The 19,445-nt window shown below is 36.1% G+C and overlaps 1 protein-coding gene across 2 annotated transcripts; it reads left to right on the forward strand.

Annotated features, from left to right (window-relative positions):
- The first annotated feature begins 173 nt into the window (after positions 1–173).
- Positions 174–9,120, forward strand: LOC117333446. Of its 2 annotated transcripts, none has more exons than XM_033892741.1 (2): positions 174–312; positions 7,408–9,120. In XM_033892741.1, the coding sequence occupies exon 2, from the start codon at positions 7,461–7,463 to the stop codon at positions 8,625–8,627; it is 1,167 nt and encodes a 388-aa protein (XP_033748632.1). In that variant the 5' UTR covers positions 174–312; positions 7,408–7,460; the 3' UTR covers positions 8,628–9,120. The 2 variants fall into 2 exon arrangements, with proteins under 2 accessions (XP_033748632.1, XP_033748633.1); XM_033892742.1 differs by lacking the exon at positions 174–312 and adding an exon at positions 5,787–5,915.
- The last annotated feature ends 10,325 nt before the right edge of the window (positions 9,121–19,445 follow it).

The raw sequence follows: 19,445 nt of genomic DNA on the forward strand, positions 1-19,445 counted from the left end.
TCGACTGAGTGATATGTTATCTTATCACAGCTACATTGTCTCCCTATGTGACAGTGTAGGCGTGTGTTTGTACTCAATATAATCAAACGACATCTAATAATAATATGAATAATACAATCTCTTCTAGCTCAACTTATAAGAAGACATTAAAACCGTAAACTAGTATCAAAATACGATAATGGTGGACTTCATCTTCTATTTGCCTACGTGGCAAGAAGTTGTGTAGAGGGAGATAATGCCAATATAAACAGATAGGGGCCTTACGAACGTATGAACTTGAACACTGTGAATCCGTTGTCGTGCAGTGACAAGGTAAGACATTTTCATGAGATAAACAAACATGTACGGATCTATTACCAGAGTGCTAGTCCATGACTATAACGTGAACATGCAAACTTTCTTAAATACTGGTAAATTTGTCTTTCTCAATGAAAAATTATCACAAATACTCTGAAGATGATGTAAATTACGTCACATTTCTCACTCACTTGAGTCAACATGGATCGGCGATAACAACACTGTGATGATGGTATGCTCACGTTTCTGACCTTTCACATACATGAATATCTACAGATAATATACAACTCTTCACTTTTACTTAAATCTTGTCTCGGTATTGTGACTTAAACAATGGATTAATACTATATATGGAACTTGTGAAGAACCGACGACTTACTATGACAGCATGTATAGTGATTGCGATGAGGATGGTCTGATTGATAGGTTAAAGTAGTTAAGAACTATTCGTTTAATCTTGTCACAGGACTTAGATAAATAGTCATTACACTCAGTTTCGGGCTGCATCGATTTCACACAACTTTTACTTTTAAGCTAGAAATGTATATTTATTGAAAACAGTATAGTTTACAGATATCCTTCAAAATATTTCCTTAAATGCTTCCGAGTAAGCGCAATCGTTTTACAGGTAAACGTGGATTATTTGATAGCTTATCGTGAATTAAATAACAACAAAATAATGTATTGAATAAAAACCTAGTCGTTTAAATGGTTTGTTTCTAAAAGTAACAGAGTTATTGTACAAATCCTAGTCAAACACAAGAAAAAAGTCTTTAACGAAAGTAACACTATGTAACTCGAAAATACCTATGTTGGTTTGTCTCCCGAAGTTTGATAAGTACATTTTAGCATCGTGAAAGGAAAAGGCATTTAAAAAGATAAAACAAGCTGTCAAAAATATTCATATTGATATAATCATAAAAGAATTAATATTTTAGACCTTATTCCAGACGACTCAATATATAATACCCCTGGTATAATTCTGTAAAATACATAATATGTCTATAAAGATTGCTAATTTGCATACCTAAATTTCAATATATCAATTTAAGTCCTGACATGGCACAGCTTTTTTATTGTTTATGCTAGATTTGAAGTTAAATCAGAAGCATAACCGAAGCTTCTAAGTAGTTATATATAATACAAAGAATGTAAAACAGTTACTTATATACTCTTTTCAATAGTATGTTACAGTTATATTAGTTTGCATGCTCTTGTCGGCTTATACAAGTACCTGTAACACACCTGAGAGACATATGGCTGGAACACACCTGAGATACATATGACTGTTACACACCCGAGAGACATATGACTGTAAACCTAGAAATGTATAGATTATATGAAAACCAGTAATGATTTTAAACAACCTAAACATGACTTTCACCTAAATGCTTACAATAGGAACGTGTACACGAAACTGATGTACATCTGAAGACATATGTGTTAACAAACACCGAGAACATGATGTACAACCTTGAATACAATACTGTACACCCGAGGAAATGATTGTACCCTAATACTCAACGTAACACTGAGTAGTACAATCTGTAACACACTAGATAATAGACTGTAACACACACGAATACATATGACTGAACACCGAGAATACTATGCGTGTACCCCTGAGATATTAACTGTAAACACCTAATACATGCTGTAACCACGGAAAATTATGTAACAACGAGAAACATATGACTGTCAAAAATCATTGAGATACATACTGTTAAACGAAACATATATGTTACGACACCTTATCCATCTGTACCACTGAATACATTAACTGTACCACCTGGATATAATACTGTAAACCAATACATATGACTGTAACACACCCGAGATACATATGACTGTAACACACCCGAGATACATATGACTGTAACACACCCAAGATACATATGACTGTAACACACCTGAGAGAAATATGATTGTTACACACCTGAGAGACATATGATTGTTACACACCTGAGAGACATATGATTGTTACACACCTGAGATACATAAAAAAATGTATGACTGTTACACACCTGAGATACACATGACTGTTACACACCTGAGAGACATATGACTGTAACACACCTGAGACACATGACTGTAACACACCCGAGATACATATGACTGTTACACACCTGAGATAAATATGACTGAAACACACCTGAGATACATATGACTGTTACACACCCGAAAGACATATGGCTGTTACACACCTGAGATATACATGACTGTTACACACCTGAGATACATATGACTGTAACACACCTGAGATACATATGACTGTAACACACCTGAGATACATGACTGTTACACACCTGAGAGACATATGACTGTAACACACCTGAGAGACATATGACTGTTACACACCCGAGAGACATATGACTGTTACACACACGAGATACATATGACTGTAACACACCTGAGATACATATGACTGTAACACACCTGAGATATACATGACTGTTACACACCTGAGATACATATGACTGTAACACACCTGAGATATACATGACTGTTACACACCCGAGAGACATATGACTGTAACACACCTGAGAGACACATGACTGTAACATACCTGAGAGACACATGACTGTAACATACCTGAGAGACATATGACTGTTACACACCCGAGAGACACATGACTGTTACACACCTGAGATACATATGACTGTAACACACCTGAGAGACACATGACTGTAACGCACCTGAGATACATATGACTGTAACACACCTGAGATACATATGACTGTAACACACCTGAGATACATATGACTGTAACACACCTGAGATACATATGACTGTAACACACCTGAGATACATCTGACTGTAACACACCTGAGATACATATGACTGTAACACACCCGAGATACATATGACTGTAACACACCCGAGATACATATGACTGTAACACACCCGAGATACATATGACTGTTACACACCTGAGATACACATGACTGTTACACACCTGAGAGACATATGACTGTTACACACCTGAGACACATGACTGTAACACACCTGAGATACATATGAATGTAACACACCTGAGATACATATGACTGTAACACACCTGAGATACATATGACTGTAACACACCCGAGATACATATGACTGTAACACACCCGAGATACATATGACTGTAACACACCCAAGATACATATGACTGTAACACACCTGAGAGAAATATGATTGTTACACACCTGAGAGACATATGATTGTTACACACCTGAGAGACATATGATTGTTACACACCTGAGATACATAAAAAAATGTATGACTGTTACACACCTGAGATACACATGACTGTTACACACCTGAGAGACATATGACTGTAACACACCTGAGACACATGACTGTAACACACCCGAGATACATATGACTGTTACACACCTGAGATAAATATGACTGAAACACACCTGAGATACATATGACTGTTACACACCCGAAAGACATATGGCTGTTACACACCTGAGATATACATGACTGTTACACACCTGAGATACATATGACTGTAACACACCTGAGATACATATGACTGTAACACACCTGAGATATACATGACTGTTACACACCCGAGGGACATATGACTGTAACACACCTGAGAGACATATGACTGTTACACACCCGAGAGACATATGACTGTTACACACACGAGATACATATGACTGTAACACACCTGAGAGACACATGACTGTAACATACCTGAGAGACATATGACTGTTACACACCCGAGAGACATATGACTGTTACACACACGAGATACATATGACTGTAACACACCTGAGATACATATGACTGTAACACACCTGAGATACACATGACTGTAACACACCTGAGAGACACATGACTGTAACACACCTGAGATACATATGACTGTAACACACCTGAGATACATATGACTGTAACACACCTGAGATACACATGACTGTAACACACCTGAGATACATATGACTGTAACACACCTGAGAGACGTATGACTGTATCACACCTGAGAGACATGACTGTTACACACCTGAGAGACATGACTGTAACACACCTGAGAGACACATGAGATTCGATATTTGATAACCTGGTGACATACTTGTCTGCTAGTACAATTTGTTGTCATTGCTGAAAATTATCACTTTATGCATGATGTAAATAACCCCCTCGTGATCTTTTGAAATGACAACAATCAGCTATACCGCTTATACCCCGAATCATATTGCTTATCATAAAAACAGTAATGGTGATGAAGAAATTTAGCAAAAACGGTTTTCACTTTAATAATGACTAGCGCGTTCCTATATCATCTAGAGTAGTAGAAGGGTTGTTTTCCAAGTGACATAACTGTAAAAAGGGCAGAGAAAAATGAGACGGAATCCTAGCAACATTTTTCGCATTTCTTTTTCAAAGCCTGATTCCCAAAGTCAAACTACACGCCACCCCTTTTCTCCTTCAGGGGCCAATGTATTATTTAGACACCGTATACAATATCACTTATGTCAGATGTGCAGGTTAGGTTTTGTAACGCCCCCTGCAAATTGTATATGTTTGTCAAGAACTGTATTTAATGATAAATAAACATTTAACGTAATATCAACCCTAACATTACACGTACAAGTCAACCAAATAAACATTTCACGTAATGCCAACCCTAACATTTCACGTAATGTCAACCCTAACATTTCACGTAATGTTAACCCTAACATTTCACGTATACATGTCAAACCTAACATGTCACGTATATGTCAAACCTAACATTTAACGTAATATCAACCCTAACATTACACGTACAAATCAACCAAATAAACATTTCACGTAATGTCAACCCTAACATGTCACGTATATGTCAAACTTAACATTTAACGTAATATCAACCCTAACATTACACGTACAAATCAACCAAATAAACATTTCACGTAATATCAACCCTAACATTTCACGTATATGTCAAACCTAACATTTCACGTAATATCAACCCGAACATTTCACGTACATGTCAATCCTAATGTTTCACGTAATGTCAACCCTAACATTTCACGTACATGTCAATCCTAATGTTTCACGTAATGTCAACCCTAACATTTCACGTAATTTCAATCCTAATGTTTCACGTAATGTCAACCCTAAAGAAAACAATTCCGTATACACTAGTATGACCAGTATCGGAGAGTATACTCGCTCGCCAGCAGACAGGCGTAGTAAGGATTACGACTTCGTCATTATACTGGTATGCACTGTTGTTTGAGTACTCTGTAGAGAACACATTTATAGAAACACGCACGAAAAAAATAAAATAAAAGAGATTATCACGCCAATATACAATCCCTAACGCTTGATCTATACTTTACAATACATGACTGTGATTTGTCACTTTTAAACTAACTGAGATATACTTGTAAATTAACGTCGTGTCACCATAGAAACGGACATGTAGTGTTTCGTTGCGCTGTAACGTTGGTATTAGGAGGTTGTACGAGTTAACAGTTTGGTATCTGGCGTCTGTTATAGAACATTCTTTGTATGACGTTCTCTATGATGATAACACTGTCACTCAACAGCATGGTTTAACATAGAAACTATAATGTGACTTATTCACCAGTAAATATGACACAGAAACAGATTCGTAGATGATCTGCCGTACCTCAGTAAGTAAATTTGTATTGTTCTTTTACGGTGAAGTGACACATATCTGTGATACTGGAATATTTTTACTTCTGAAAAGACGTTTGTAAAATTACTAAATATTTGTCTTAAACGGAGAAGGAAAATGATGCATGCAAACATTTAACAGCAGGCTGCATAAATATAGTATCGTATGTGATATAGATCAGATCAAACTAAATGATACATAATCACTATGTGTAACGAAGGTATCGCACATAAATGTACGTTGTCGTGAAAAAAAACTAAATTCTACCATAAGCATATCGAACAATAATCGGTTAAATTGCGCACATTGGAAGAATAATACTTATACATTGTATGTTATCTTTAAAGAAGGAAAACGTCTGTTCTAGAAGCAAGTGGTCTTTTTCTGATTGTGTTGAAAAGTATTTTTCCGGAGCTCAGCAAGAGTGTTCAATTGTAACCTATGAAGTCACTAAATGTTGTTGTTTATTGATGGTAGTAAGTTTACATGCTTAATATTACCATTATTCACAGCTAATACAAATTTAGTTCCATCAAAGTGTCGGGTTTTTTGTTTGTTTGTTTTTTTACTTTTTTTTTCTTATCTAACGAACGTCGACGTACTTGTTATCGACTCCGATAAGGTCGAAGCAAAACAGACAAGTCTACATAAACTCGTTCTATTATTGCAATAGGAATACAGCACGCAAAGGAAGGTAATTCACAATTACTTGGATGTACGATACACAAACATACAAGTACAAATGTAGTATATATTTCAGTTTCAGTTCAACAATATTTCATTTAATATTCAATTAAGAATAGATACATTTTTTTATAATTTGGGATCGTAAAACATGCTTTAAGCTTATATCGATTCATTTGTTCCAATACGTTCTAATTTATACTTAAATTATCAGTGCCTACAATATAGACAGGTGAATATTAAGTACAGTATAATATTACTATAAGTTGATAGTTAATGTATGAATTGTGTACCCATCTAAAACATAAACAGATGAATATAACTGTTCAAAACCAATGAAACAAATCGAAGAGCCGTCAAATACATAATTATGCATCTTTATGTAACGCATGCTTTGTTTGAAATACATTCTTAATACTTAATATAGGCATATAAAATGTGTTTATCATATAAATAAATAAATTAAAAAAAAAAAAAAAATAGTAAATACCGGTTGTAGATGAAGCCTGTGAAATGCATTAAATTACTCTTTATATAAGTCTCAGCATAGTGACACGTCCCATTGATATATCTACTACAATTCACTTACCAGTACTATCGCTATATATATACTCTTATGTATTCGTATGGCACCATGACGCGTATTTATGAAATGAAAGCTGCTTCCTTTCAATCCCATAATATACGGTTAGGTAAACAGCATATTCAGCAATGCTACTGTTTATTTTTGTCTGTTTTGTATTTCAATTTTCAATAGAAATTTCATACGAAGTTTATAATAAAATATTGTTTATCTATTTTAGTTATTGTAGATAGCTGGGACCAAAGATACATCAAAGGAAATCTGGGCTAAGCCATGAGACCCAGACACTGTACAATCATGACAATTTCTGTCTCCTTCAATATCGTCTTAATAGGCTATATATACTTCAGCACTAGGAAAACAACTATAAATAGAGACGATGGTTCGCGGATCATGGCAGCGTCACTAGGAATTCAAAAATCACAGACGGACCTCTCACATCCGAAATTTTTAATGGGTCTTCGCTCTGTTATATCGCCACCAACACATCCAGTGACAGAAGCGAATACACAGGTCACAAATATTGACAATGAAAATCAAAATACGCCTTTGGTAAAATGTCTTACTCCAACAAAATCACAAAATCAGAAACAGTCTGTCTACAGCTGGAACGGTCTGACATGGAAAGAAAATAAAACAGTTTGTGCAAATCTCCCAAAGTTCCGAAAAGGAACGCTGCGAACAAGCTCCGGGGACACCCCAATCTTTGTGCATGAGCCCGGAGTAGATAAATATATTTCACATCACATTTTGGTATCGGGCACTTGGGAAAGGGAGGTTGCTGTAGCAGTAGTGGCCTTTCTTCAGGCGGATAAAAATCTACAATTTGTTGACATTGGTGCAAATATTGGAGTGATTTCATTAGAAGTGGCCAAACTCGGTCGCCGCGTGGTATCAGTTGAGCCGTTAATAGACAACATCCAAAGGTTATGTTCTTCAGTTGATGCTGGTCATTTCTCCAATGACGTCACAATGGTATTCAACGCAATATCGGACACACACGAACAGGTTTCACTAGGGCGTGACCAGGATAATGTCGGTGGGACATTTGTTTTAAACAATAATCCTAACAAACGAAATGGATCAGACGTGAAATTAATTGGACAGTACCGGGAACTGGTACAGACCATACTTCTAAATGACCTCTTGTCTTTGTTATCCTCCGACCCACTCACCAAAGTTGTTATTAAACTAGACGTGGAAGGATATGAGGATCATGTTTTGAATGGTGCCGATGAATTTTTCCGTCAAGTTGATGTTCAAACTGTGGTAATGGAATGGACGTACAGTAAAGTACCCGGTACAGCCGAGACCATCCAATCGTTTATGAGCAGGCATAGTATGTATCCTTATGACTTCAATCATTGGCCGTTAGAGCTCACACCACGTGCAATATGGCCTCCTAACGTAGCCTGGATAAAACAATCACGAAATCCATAGCGATTGATTATGGGAATCACTTATCGACAAACAGAAGTATATCCCTGTGGTATTTACATACATCTTATATAACTTTAAGTGATGCATATAAATGCCAAATCATCATCAAAATTAACTATTGTTACAGTACATATGAAAAGGTATGTAGTAGTATTCCCCTTTGAGTGATCCCAGTGTCTGAGTCAAAGTGATTCCGATGACCCCGATGACAATGCCCAATTAAAACAATAGCCCGTTTAAGGATATACATGCAATCTAACGAATGGACAGATAAACTGTTAATTGGGATGAACACTGATTTCTGAGACATTTAAAGTGATACGAACACGGCAATACTAGTGATCGTGTCGAGTATGACGACGCAGGCGGCTTCGACTTTTCCACGCGCACATCGTTCACATGTAATACAAAGTGCTAAAGTTCGCTGCTGTAAAAAAGTTTTTCTACTCGATACCACTGGAAAATCTTAACATTAAAATTGAAATCTAAGTCATTGAAAAGTCGCGTTTTCCTTGACAACTATGTAAGAAGATGGTCGAGATCTTTGACGGACAATTCTGACTTAAGAATCCTTGGTGGGCTGTCTAAATCCTGGCTTTGAAGTAGACAGCAGACGTATTGGTATATCTGGTCCCCTAGTGGATGGTGTAGATCTATTGAAACTGAAATGATTCCATCACGGAGGAGAGAATCACAGAGGTCGATCAAGAAACGCGATACCACGATAGCTATATCCCTGGACTGGTCACCATCTTAAACTAGCAGTATTGTCCTCTATCAAAACCTAGAACATGGCGAAATGGGGATTGTTTGTAGACTATGCATCTCAAGGCCGAAAGCGATAAGTGTAATAGCGATATTGAAAATGTAGATTCGATCAATGAAACTGTTTATTTCAGTCGGTGCTCCCAAACTTTTAAATTTTAACACAAGGTACAATGGAGTCATTTAAAATAGCACAGTCTCAAATGTAATAACTGAAGTTCTGGAGCAAGAAATCATATCACCAGTTTTCATCATTTTCATCTGACCTTAGTTAAATAAATGTCACTGAACTCAAAGAAAATTTGTTTGCAGTATTTATCTATCAAATTATATGAAAGAGACTTTAAGGTCATATATGCTAAATGTAGAAATGATGACCTTTCGATTGCCTGTAATTTAGACTTCTAAGACGAATCAATCAAACTGATTATATAACATGGATGTGATGTTTGGGGTGATTACGACAACAAATATTAAGAACGTCTAGAATTAAAAGTTCTGTAAACATCTCTTCAAAATGTTAAAAAACAACATTTACAACCAACTTTTTACGATAGGTTTTGCTTTAGTTATGTGGTGCCATACGGCACTCGTTTAGTCCAAATGACCCCGTATTTTATAATACAAAAGTTTGATTCTAATGCTGAAAAGTTCATCGGATAATTGCTAACATAATAATTATAACATGGAGTGTGTCTTTCTAACGAGACACACAGAGATATTCAGTACCTCCGCAAATGATGAAGACTTTATGTTATAATTACCACTTATCATTGTACGTACGTAAACAAAGTCGACAAACAGATAGTAAGTATATCCTGTGGTATTTACATGCATCTTATCTAATTTTATGCATATAAATGCCATCTTATAAAAACAGTTCGAATTAGACCTTGGTCAAATTCACGATATCAATTTTTTAAATCAAAGACAATTAGAAGAGATCCCAGAGGGATCTAGGCGCCAGCCATTGAATGATCCATATCAGTCAAATGAAAGACTGATATTTTCTCCATCTTTTTTTTCTTTTTTTTCACGTTTCCTTCAAAACATTTGATAACTTTATATAACACGATATATTACAGGAGCAACCTGCAATTGTAAAAATCCAAGAAGGCCGCTTGTTGCACATGTTGTTTTCTGATCGGTCCCAAAATGCAATATGCACAACTAGATACTAAGAGGAAGGTACAGATGAAATTTGAGAAGGATCTCTTTAGTACTTTCTGAGAAATGCGGTAACAAACTTCAAATGTCAAATTCCAGAATGACCGCCTGTCAGCCATGTTGTTTTCCGATCGGTCCCAAAATGCAATATGCACAAATATGGACCAAGGGAAACTTACATATGAAATTTGAAAAAGATCCATGTATTACTGTCTGAGAAATAGCGATAACAATCTTCAATTGTCACAAGAGATCCAAGAGGGTCTTGGCGCCCACCATTTAATTATCCATATCAGTCAAATGAAAGACCGATCTTTTCTCTTATTTTCCCTTCTTTCACTCTTCCTTCAAGGCATTGAATGACTTAATATAACATTATATGCAGTAGCAGGGGCAACCTGCAATTGTAAAAATCCTAAAATCGTTCAACAGATGGTTGACAGTCGTCCAACAGATAGTTGACAGCCGTCCAACAGATGGTTCACAGCCATCCAACAGACGGTTCACAGTCGTCCAACAAATGGTTGACAGCTGTCCAACAGATGGTTCACAATCGTCCTACAGGTGGTCAACTGTCGTCCAACAGATGGTTCAGTCATCCAACAGGTGGTTCACAGTCCTCCAACAGATGGTTCACAGTCGCCAAACAGGTGGTCCACAGTCATGCAACAGGTGGTTCACAGTCACCCAACAGATGGTTCACAGTCGCCAAACAGGTGGTCCACAGTCATGCAACAGGTGGTTCACAGTCACCCAACAGGTGGTTCATAGTCATCCAACAAAATGTCCACAGTCGTCCAACAGGTGGTTCACAGTCATCCAACAGAAGGTCCACAGGCGTCCAACAGGTGGTCCACAGACGTCCAACAGGTGGTTCATAGTCATCCAACAGGTGGTTCACAGTCGTCCAACAGATGGTTCACAGTCGCCAAACAGGTGGTCCACAGTCATGCAACAGGTGGTTCACAGTCACCCAACAGATGGTTCACAGTCGCCAAACAGGTGGTCCACAGTCATGCAACAGGTGGTCCACAGACGTCCAACAGGTGGTTCATAGTCATCCAACAGGTGGTTCACAGTCGTCCAACAGATGGTTCACAGTCACCCAACAGGTGGTTCACAGTCGCCAAACAGGTGGTTCACAGTCGCCAAACAGGTGGTTTGCATCAAAATATAAACAACCCTGTCCTCTGCAATAATAGTAAGTTTTGTCGTCCTCTTATACATACAATATCCTAACATTAACAACCCCTGTCCTCCGCAATAATAAGTTTTTGTGTCCTCTTATACCCCCTATAATACCCTAACACAAACAATACCTGTCCTCCGCAATGATAGTTAAATTTCTTGGTCCTTGATCCTTGGAAACAGATGTGGGCGCATTTTTTCTCATTTGTTCATATCACCTTCTAACCAGTGGAGCTCTTAACAATCGAATCTAGATATTCTTCCAAAGTCAACCGGCCTTCATGTAGATTACAAGACACAAAAATGTATTCTAAAATGCTGCTAGCTTCATATGTTTTTTTTTGTTATTTTTTAGACAATATCGTTTCGGTGAATTCTTTCTTGCTTCTTGATATTCTTAAATAAGTAAAGAAGTACAATTCCCCCGTATACCTACTGTTGAACCCATTGGTATAGGTTTGTGGTACATGTAAGGTCTGCTGGTGGAATCAGACCAGAGAATTCCCGTAATCCTGTATGCCAGTCATATGAATGTACTTTACACTAGTAACTCCTTACAGAATGTACACACTTCATTGATGTTCTCAGAAAATCTCTCTCAAAATAGTAAAGTATAGAGCTAACGCAACATCTACCCAATACTTTACTATTTTGAGAGATTTTCTGAGAACAGCATACCTTAACTTGGCCTTATACATGGCTCAAAATGTAGACGGCGTTACTTAACGTATCTGTTATGCGCTGTATTTTAAACGTGATTTTCAGTATCATCCCTACCACAGTTGAACAATTTATTTGATTTATTTTCAATTTTTCTAATTCCCCTTCATACTTCTGGTTCCTAGTATCAATGACGAATCCAGGAACGATTGTATTGTGTTGTTGTATATTTAACAATTAAACGCTTGGTAGATTGTATTTATTGGCAAGATCAATGCAATCTGGGTGACAGAAAAATAGAATGACGGCCGTCAGGGCGTCATGAATATTTATCTGCCACCCTAGATTGCATTGATATTGACAATAAATACAATCTAACAAGCGTTTAATTGTTATATTTACATTAAGATACGTTAAACTTCACTTTCTCTGTGCGAAATATGGGGTTTAAGTTCAGCTATCCCCCTTTTTGTTCAATTGAAAGAACGGCACATGTGAAATCGATTTCATTGTAGTGCTTGTGTTGCATTCAAATTGATGCGTAATACAAAGCCTCGGCGTGACTATGATCAACGAAGCACCAAAATGACGTCATAATTACGCGATTGTTCTAAGTCGAAATCGTTGCTATGTTTGATTCACCCGCAACGCATTGCTAAACTTTTTTTTTGACGTTGACGGAAGTGACGTCATGTGATATGGGCTGCATTAATACGGTGATCAATACCATCTGGTTTAACACAGGAGTAATGGGAGACTGTCACACAGAATGTAAATATTCAGTATTCAACATAAACTCATTCGTGTTTAAAGATGATATTAACCATTTGAATAGAACAATAAAAGGTGGAAATAACTTGAAACATTGTAACATTCCCCAATACTTTAACATGCATATAAATGCTGACGTTGTTCCCCGTCACAAGGAACATAGAAGCCAGAGTACCGTCATCGGTACAAATATCACCTCAAATTGTATATCACTAGACCTCACACTAGAATTAGGGGACGAATTCACCATCGTCTCAAAGCTCACCTCAAACGGTATCAGTGGGTATATCATTATACCTCACACTAGAATTAGAGGGAGAGTTCACCATCGGTACAAAGATCGCCTAAATTTGTTTATAACAATACCTCAAACTATAATAAGGGGGCGAATTCACCATCAGTACAAAGCTCACCTCACATTGTATATCACTATACTTCACACTAGAATTAGGGGATGAGTTCACCATCGGTACAAAGCTCGCCTCGCATTGTATATCACTATACCTCACACTAGAATAAAGGGCGAGTTCACCAACTGGAATCTATATTGTAATACATGTATTAATAGACAGTTTAAATAAGGATTTCATTGTAGAAAGCATTGAAATTATCATTATTATGAAACATATTCGACTCGGAAAATAATAGTTAACATGCAACAGAAAACTTCAAACCGGCTATAAGCACCCAAGTACAATTATAAAAGAGTTAACTGGGTCCTTTCAACGCTTGCGCCAAAAATTTAAGATTTAGAAACCAATAATGACGCCGACGCCGGTGTAACGTTGAAAATAGACCCCGTTGAAAATTGGTCAGTTTTCAAAGTTGAATATGGACATGTACCCTGACAGCCGTTGAAAATGGGTCGTGTCGTTGAAAATGACCGTTGAATATTGACTATTCAATAAAAGCGTCACCGATCTACTCCATTTCACATAGAATGCATGGATTCTTTGATCGCCCCTCTCCCTGTAAGCATCCTCTTCTGAGTAGGTATCAAAATTAAATTAGCTCTCAATTCATCGTCGTATAGGAGTGTCCGTTTGTCCACATTGTTAACCGGAAGGTGGAACAATGCGGGAGAATCGTACTCAAACCACGTAGTTTTACGTCATTTTCACTATCTTGAAGCTCCCGTATGGTTTGTGGTAAATCCCATGTTTGTGACCTTGGAGCCATATGATATGTCCTCATACTTCCCGTTTGTTGTATACGTTAACAATATTCGAATGACCTCATGTAGTCGTGTCCTGGTGTGCCATTTGATGTACAGATTTCTGGAATCTCTTATATTCCAATGTAGTCCCCTCATTCGTTATTTTCACATTGATGATTACTAATTCATTCACTATTTTCTGATATACATGTATCATGATTAACATTTTTCATTTTTTTTTTTTATATCAGAAATCAAATATTCATCTTGATTTCTTGTGAAAGAAAATATTTGCTTGATATCAAAAAATCTATATTTTTTTTCTAGATCAAGGGAAATGCAGTTTCGTGCGCCATCAACAAGAATACTAAGTGATTTCTACCGAGTGGAGCGTGGCCCACGCCTAAATTTCGCGCGTTTCAAACCACCGCGAAAGCTTGATCACGTGATTCCAACCAAGTTGAACATGAATTGCCTTGAAATCACATGGACATAAAGAATCTGTTCTGTGTGGGTTTTAACCTTTCATAAAGCATCCGTGTTACAAAGGAGTCATATTTCACGAAATGTCACTGACAGATCAGCAAAGATACCGTAAACGTGGCCAGTTACATTGTATGTCCCCCAGAGTCACAGAATAGGAATTGTCGTATGTACAGCTGCACGACATTCAAAAGTTCCCGTTAGCCAGTTATTACATTTAGATGTTGAATGTCGAGCTGCACAATATTCAAAATCTGAATGTCGAATGTCGAGCTACACGACATTCAAAATCTAAACGCCATATGTCGTCGAGCAACAACACATTCAAAATCTGAATGTCGAATGTCGAGCTACACAACATTCAAAATCTAAACGCCATATGTCGTCGAGCAACAACACATTCAAAATCTGAATATCGCTCTACAGGATATGATTGTTGAATGTCGTATGCCGAGCTGCATGACATTTAATTTCTGAATGTTGCATATCGTATGTTGAGCAAAACGACATTCAAACGTCGTCGTTTGTTGGCTAGTGAAAACATATTGACCATGCTTCACAATCAAACCGATAAATGAAACTCATCGATTTGCTTTGAACTTGGACCTCGTGTCCTTGACATTTGCTGTTGTCGATTGGGTCTTTTAATTCGAGTCGACAGGGGGAGGTGGTTAGTTACGAAATGGTTACAGAGTAGATCACAATAATGACTTAGAAAACGCAGAATTTAACATAAGTGACAAATTATTTTGGGAAACCTTAAAACTAATGATACGGGGAAAGACAATTAGCTATTCTTCATTTAAGAAAAGGGAACGAGAAAAACAGGAGAACGATTTGGACAGTGAACTAAAAAATTTGTATGATAAATACCATTCAGAACAAAATGCACAATTACTGCAGGATATCTCAGAAACAGAGGGAAAATTAAAAACTTTAAGGGATAAGAAAATTAAAGGGATAATCACAAGAGCAAAGGTAAGGTGGAAGGTCGAAGGGGAAAAAAGCACTAAATACTTCTGCAATCTTGAAAAACGACAATACAATGAAAAAATGATTCCTAAACTAATTAATGACAACGGAAATGAAATACACAATTTAAATGAAATACTTAATGAACAATCAGCATTTTATTCCAATCTTTACAATACGAAAGAAACGTTGTTTAATGAAGTTCACCAAGAATACTTTTTTAATGATAATAATCCGTTTATAACTAAACTCACGGATGAGCAAAGTGATTCTATGAATGGTCCACTCACGGTTGAAGAATGTTTAAGAACAATAAAAAATATGAGTAATGGAAAATCTCCAGGATTAGATGGATTCACCGTAGAGTTTTATAAATTTTTCTGGACAGATCTAAAACATTTTCTGCTAAGATCCATTAATCAATCATTAAGAGATCAGGAAATGTCAATTAGTCAGAGACGGGGATTAATTAAATGTATTCCGAAACAAGGGAAATCAAAATTGTATTTAAAAAATTGGAGACCTATTACTTTATTAAATGTCGATTATAAAATTGCATCGTCGTGTATTGCCAATAGAATTAAACAAACTCTAGTTGATATTATAAGTCCGAGTCAGGCGGGATTTGTCAAAGGTCGTTACATAGGGGAATGTACCAGGATAATTAATGATATTATTGAAAAGACGGAAGTTAATAATCAATCGGGTATTTTGCTAATGTTAGATTTTGAAAAGGCATTTGACTCCCTTGAGTGGCCATTCATAGAAAGAACTTTACGTTTTTTTGGTTTTAACGACTTCATTGTAAACTGTTTTAAAACTTTATACTCACATATATCTGCCTGTGTTGAAAACAATGGTCACCTCTCTACTTTTTTTCAAGTTACACGCGGAGTGCGACAAGGGGATCCTTTGTCTCCATATTTGTTTATTATTTGTATTGAATTATTGAGTGCAGCAATCAAATATGACCCTGATGTCAAGGGCATAATTTTAAATAATTCTGAATATCTTATAAGTCAGTACGCAGATGACTCAACATTAATACTTGATGATGATGCAAGGTCCTTAGCAAAATCTTTATTTTTGATCGACATCTATGGAGAATGTTCTGGTCTAAAAACCAATTACGATAAGTCTCAAGCTGTATGGATTGGGGTAAAACGGGGCTGCGGAGAGGAGATTGAAACGGAGCAAAATTTAACCTGGAATCAGCAAGGGAAATTTAAGTTGTTAGGGATAAGATACGATTTATCTAAAGATGATATTTATGAAGATAATTTTGTCGAAAAATTAAAATCAGTGGAGTCACTTCTCTCAGACTGGTCTTTCAGGAATCTTTCCATCATTGGGAAAGTGACTGTTATCAAAACATTAGTCTTTCCTATTATTGTGCAAATACTAACTGTTATCCCTAGTCCACATATTAAGATCCTAACAAACTTTCAAAGATTATTTTTTCATTTTATATGGAATAGTAAAGTTGATAAATTGAAAAGGAACCTTTTAATTGGTGATTATAAAGATGGAGGTTTGAAAGTTCCGGATATTTTTTCTTACTGTAAATCTTTAAAACTTATATGGATAAAGAAATGTTTGGATTCTAGTAATCATGCAGATTGGAAAAGGTTATTAGTTGATGATATAGAACATGTTGGAGGAAATAAAATATGGAGTTTAACAAAACATGGACTAGAGGAAGTTGTTAAGAAGTATAGTTTTGGGAAATTTTGGAAGGAAATTATGTCTATTTGGGGAAATCTATACGAACTCCTCCCGACAGCCCCGGAATATGTTCTCTCTCAGCCTCTATGGTTTAATAAAGAAATAAAAGTTAATAGACGAACCATCTTCTTCAAAAATCTGTGTAATGAAGGCATATATTTTGTTAAAGACTTAGTAGATGAGCATGGTAACATTATGTCTCTAGATAGTCTTATTCAGAAATACCGAGTAGATATGAACTTTATGACCTACAATAGCCTTATTAGTGCAATACCGAGAGGCTGGAAGAGAATGATCACCAATTATGGAAAAAATATTGAAAATGTTTTGCATGATAATTTGAGGCAACTGAAAAATATTGAAAAGCCAAATAAGTTTTTCTATCAGAAATTACTGTCTACTGTATTAATATTTCCACAACAATCCCATGAAAGGTGGCACACTATTCTGAATATCTCTCTTAGCCAAGATAACTGGGAAAATATCCATGCACTTCCATTTCGTGAGACAAAGGATTCAAAATTACAAAGTTTACAATACAGAATCACCCATAGAATTTTTTTTACAAACGCTATGCTATTAAAACGAAAGTTATTAGAACATCAGGAATGTAGTTTTTGTAGTGGTGCACCAGAAACAATATACCACCTTTTTTGGGATTGTACACATAGTCAATCACTCTGGACATGTTTTATAAATGCAGTTTTTATTAAATATAATGTTGTTTTAGAAAGAAAACCGGCTACTTTCCTATTTGGCATAAATGATGATGTTCAAGTGATAGGTTTAAATATATGCATATTGCTCATTAAGAAATATATATCGTTGATGCGACAATATAAAAAAAAATCCAAACTGGGAAACATGTAAGACATTTATTCGAAATTACAGAAATCTTGATCTCTATTCGACCTATATGTTGACCCAAAACGCAGCGAACAAGATCCGGCAAAAATGGGAAAGTATCAAACTTATTTTAGAATGAACTTTGATATTTTGTCTATAATGTGTGTTTTCATCAACAACCTTTGTCAAAATTGTACCTTAACTATGTGATTGATGCAATTAAAATATCAATTAAAAAAAAAATAGTTACGAAATGGTACAGCATTTGTAATGGGATCATTTTCAACGGGTCCGAGTGAATAATACAGCGATGGTTCTATTTTAAACGGCATTCAGGGTCAATATTCAATTTTGAAAACTTCGCGTCATAAGCATGAGCAGGTGTTTAAAAAACTTACATCTGGAATCGTGCTGCCGTGGATTTCCTTGTCTCATGATTTGATGTTTTACCGACATGCAGGTAAAAGTATGAAACAATGTCATATGCAACATAAAATCTCATATCTTCATAATTGAAAACATAACACTTGATTCAATTGGATGTTTTTAGTTGAATCCAGCACAAACATATATTTATAAACAAATGCCTGCTGAATGTGTCTGTTATTATTGTCCATTTATTTATTTATTTTTTCGTGGTATACGGTCGACACAAAATGACTAGAATTCAATAAAGGAATTCTTCGTAAGGGTCATCTATATAGCAGAATAATGTTGGAGTTCAAACACGAATAAATATCTAAAGATTTGCACAAAAAATGTCATGTAATATACCAAAATGTTTGTTTGGACATGTAGATTCTTACAATCACCAATAATATGCTATAGATGCTACCAGTTTCTTCTGTAGATTAACTTTGTGGTAAGATGAAGCATGTAACAATTATAAGTCACGCAAATGATCCAACCTGAAAAAATAGCCATGCTGTTATGTTCACAAGTGTCTATAGCACAGGGTAGGAGCATTTGTTTGACCGGATTTTACTGTACGTATAAACACTTATTTTGTTTTGACCTTGAAATGCAAATGGCGGCTGAGAATAATATTACACAAATATGGCTTAAAGGACACATTTCAGTTAATA

Source organism: Pecten maximus, chromosome 8 (genome assembly GCF_902652985.1).
Source record: "Pecten maximus chromosome 8, xPecMax1.1, whole genome shotgun sequence".
In the NCBI taxonomy this organism is placed as follows: domain Eukaryota; kingdom Metazoa; phylum Mollusca; class Bivalvia; order Pectinida; family Pectinidae; genus Pecten; species Pecten maximus.

Coding starts and splice junctions, on each gene's coding strand:
- LOC117333446 (XM_033892741.1), top strand. CDS start 7,461: ATGAGACCCAGACACTGTACAATCATGACAATTTCTGTCTCCTTCAAT.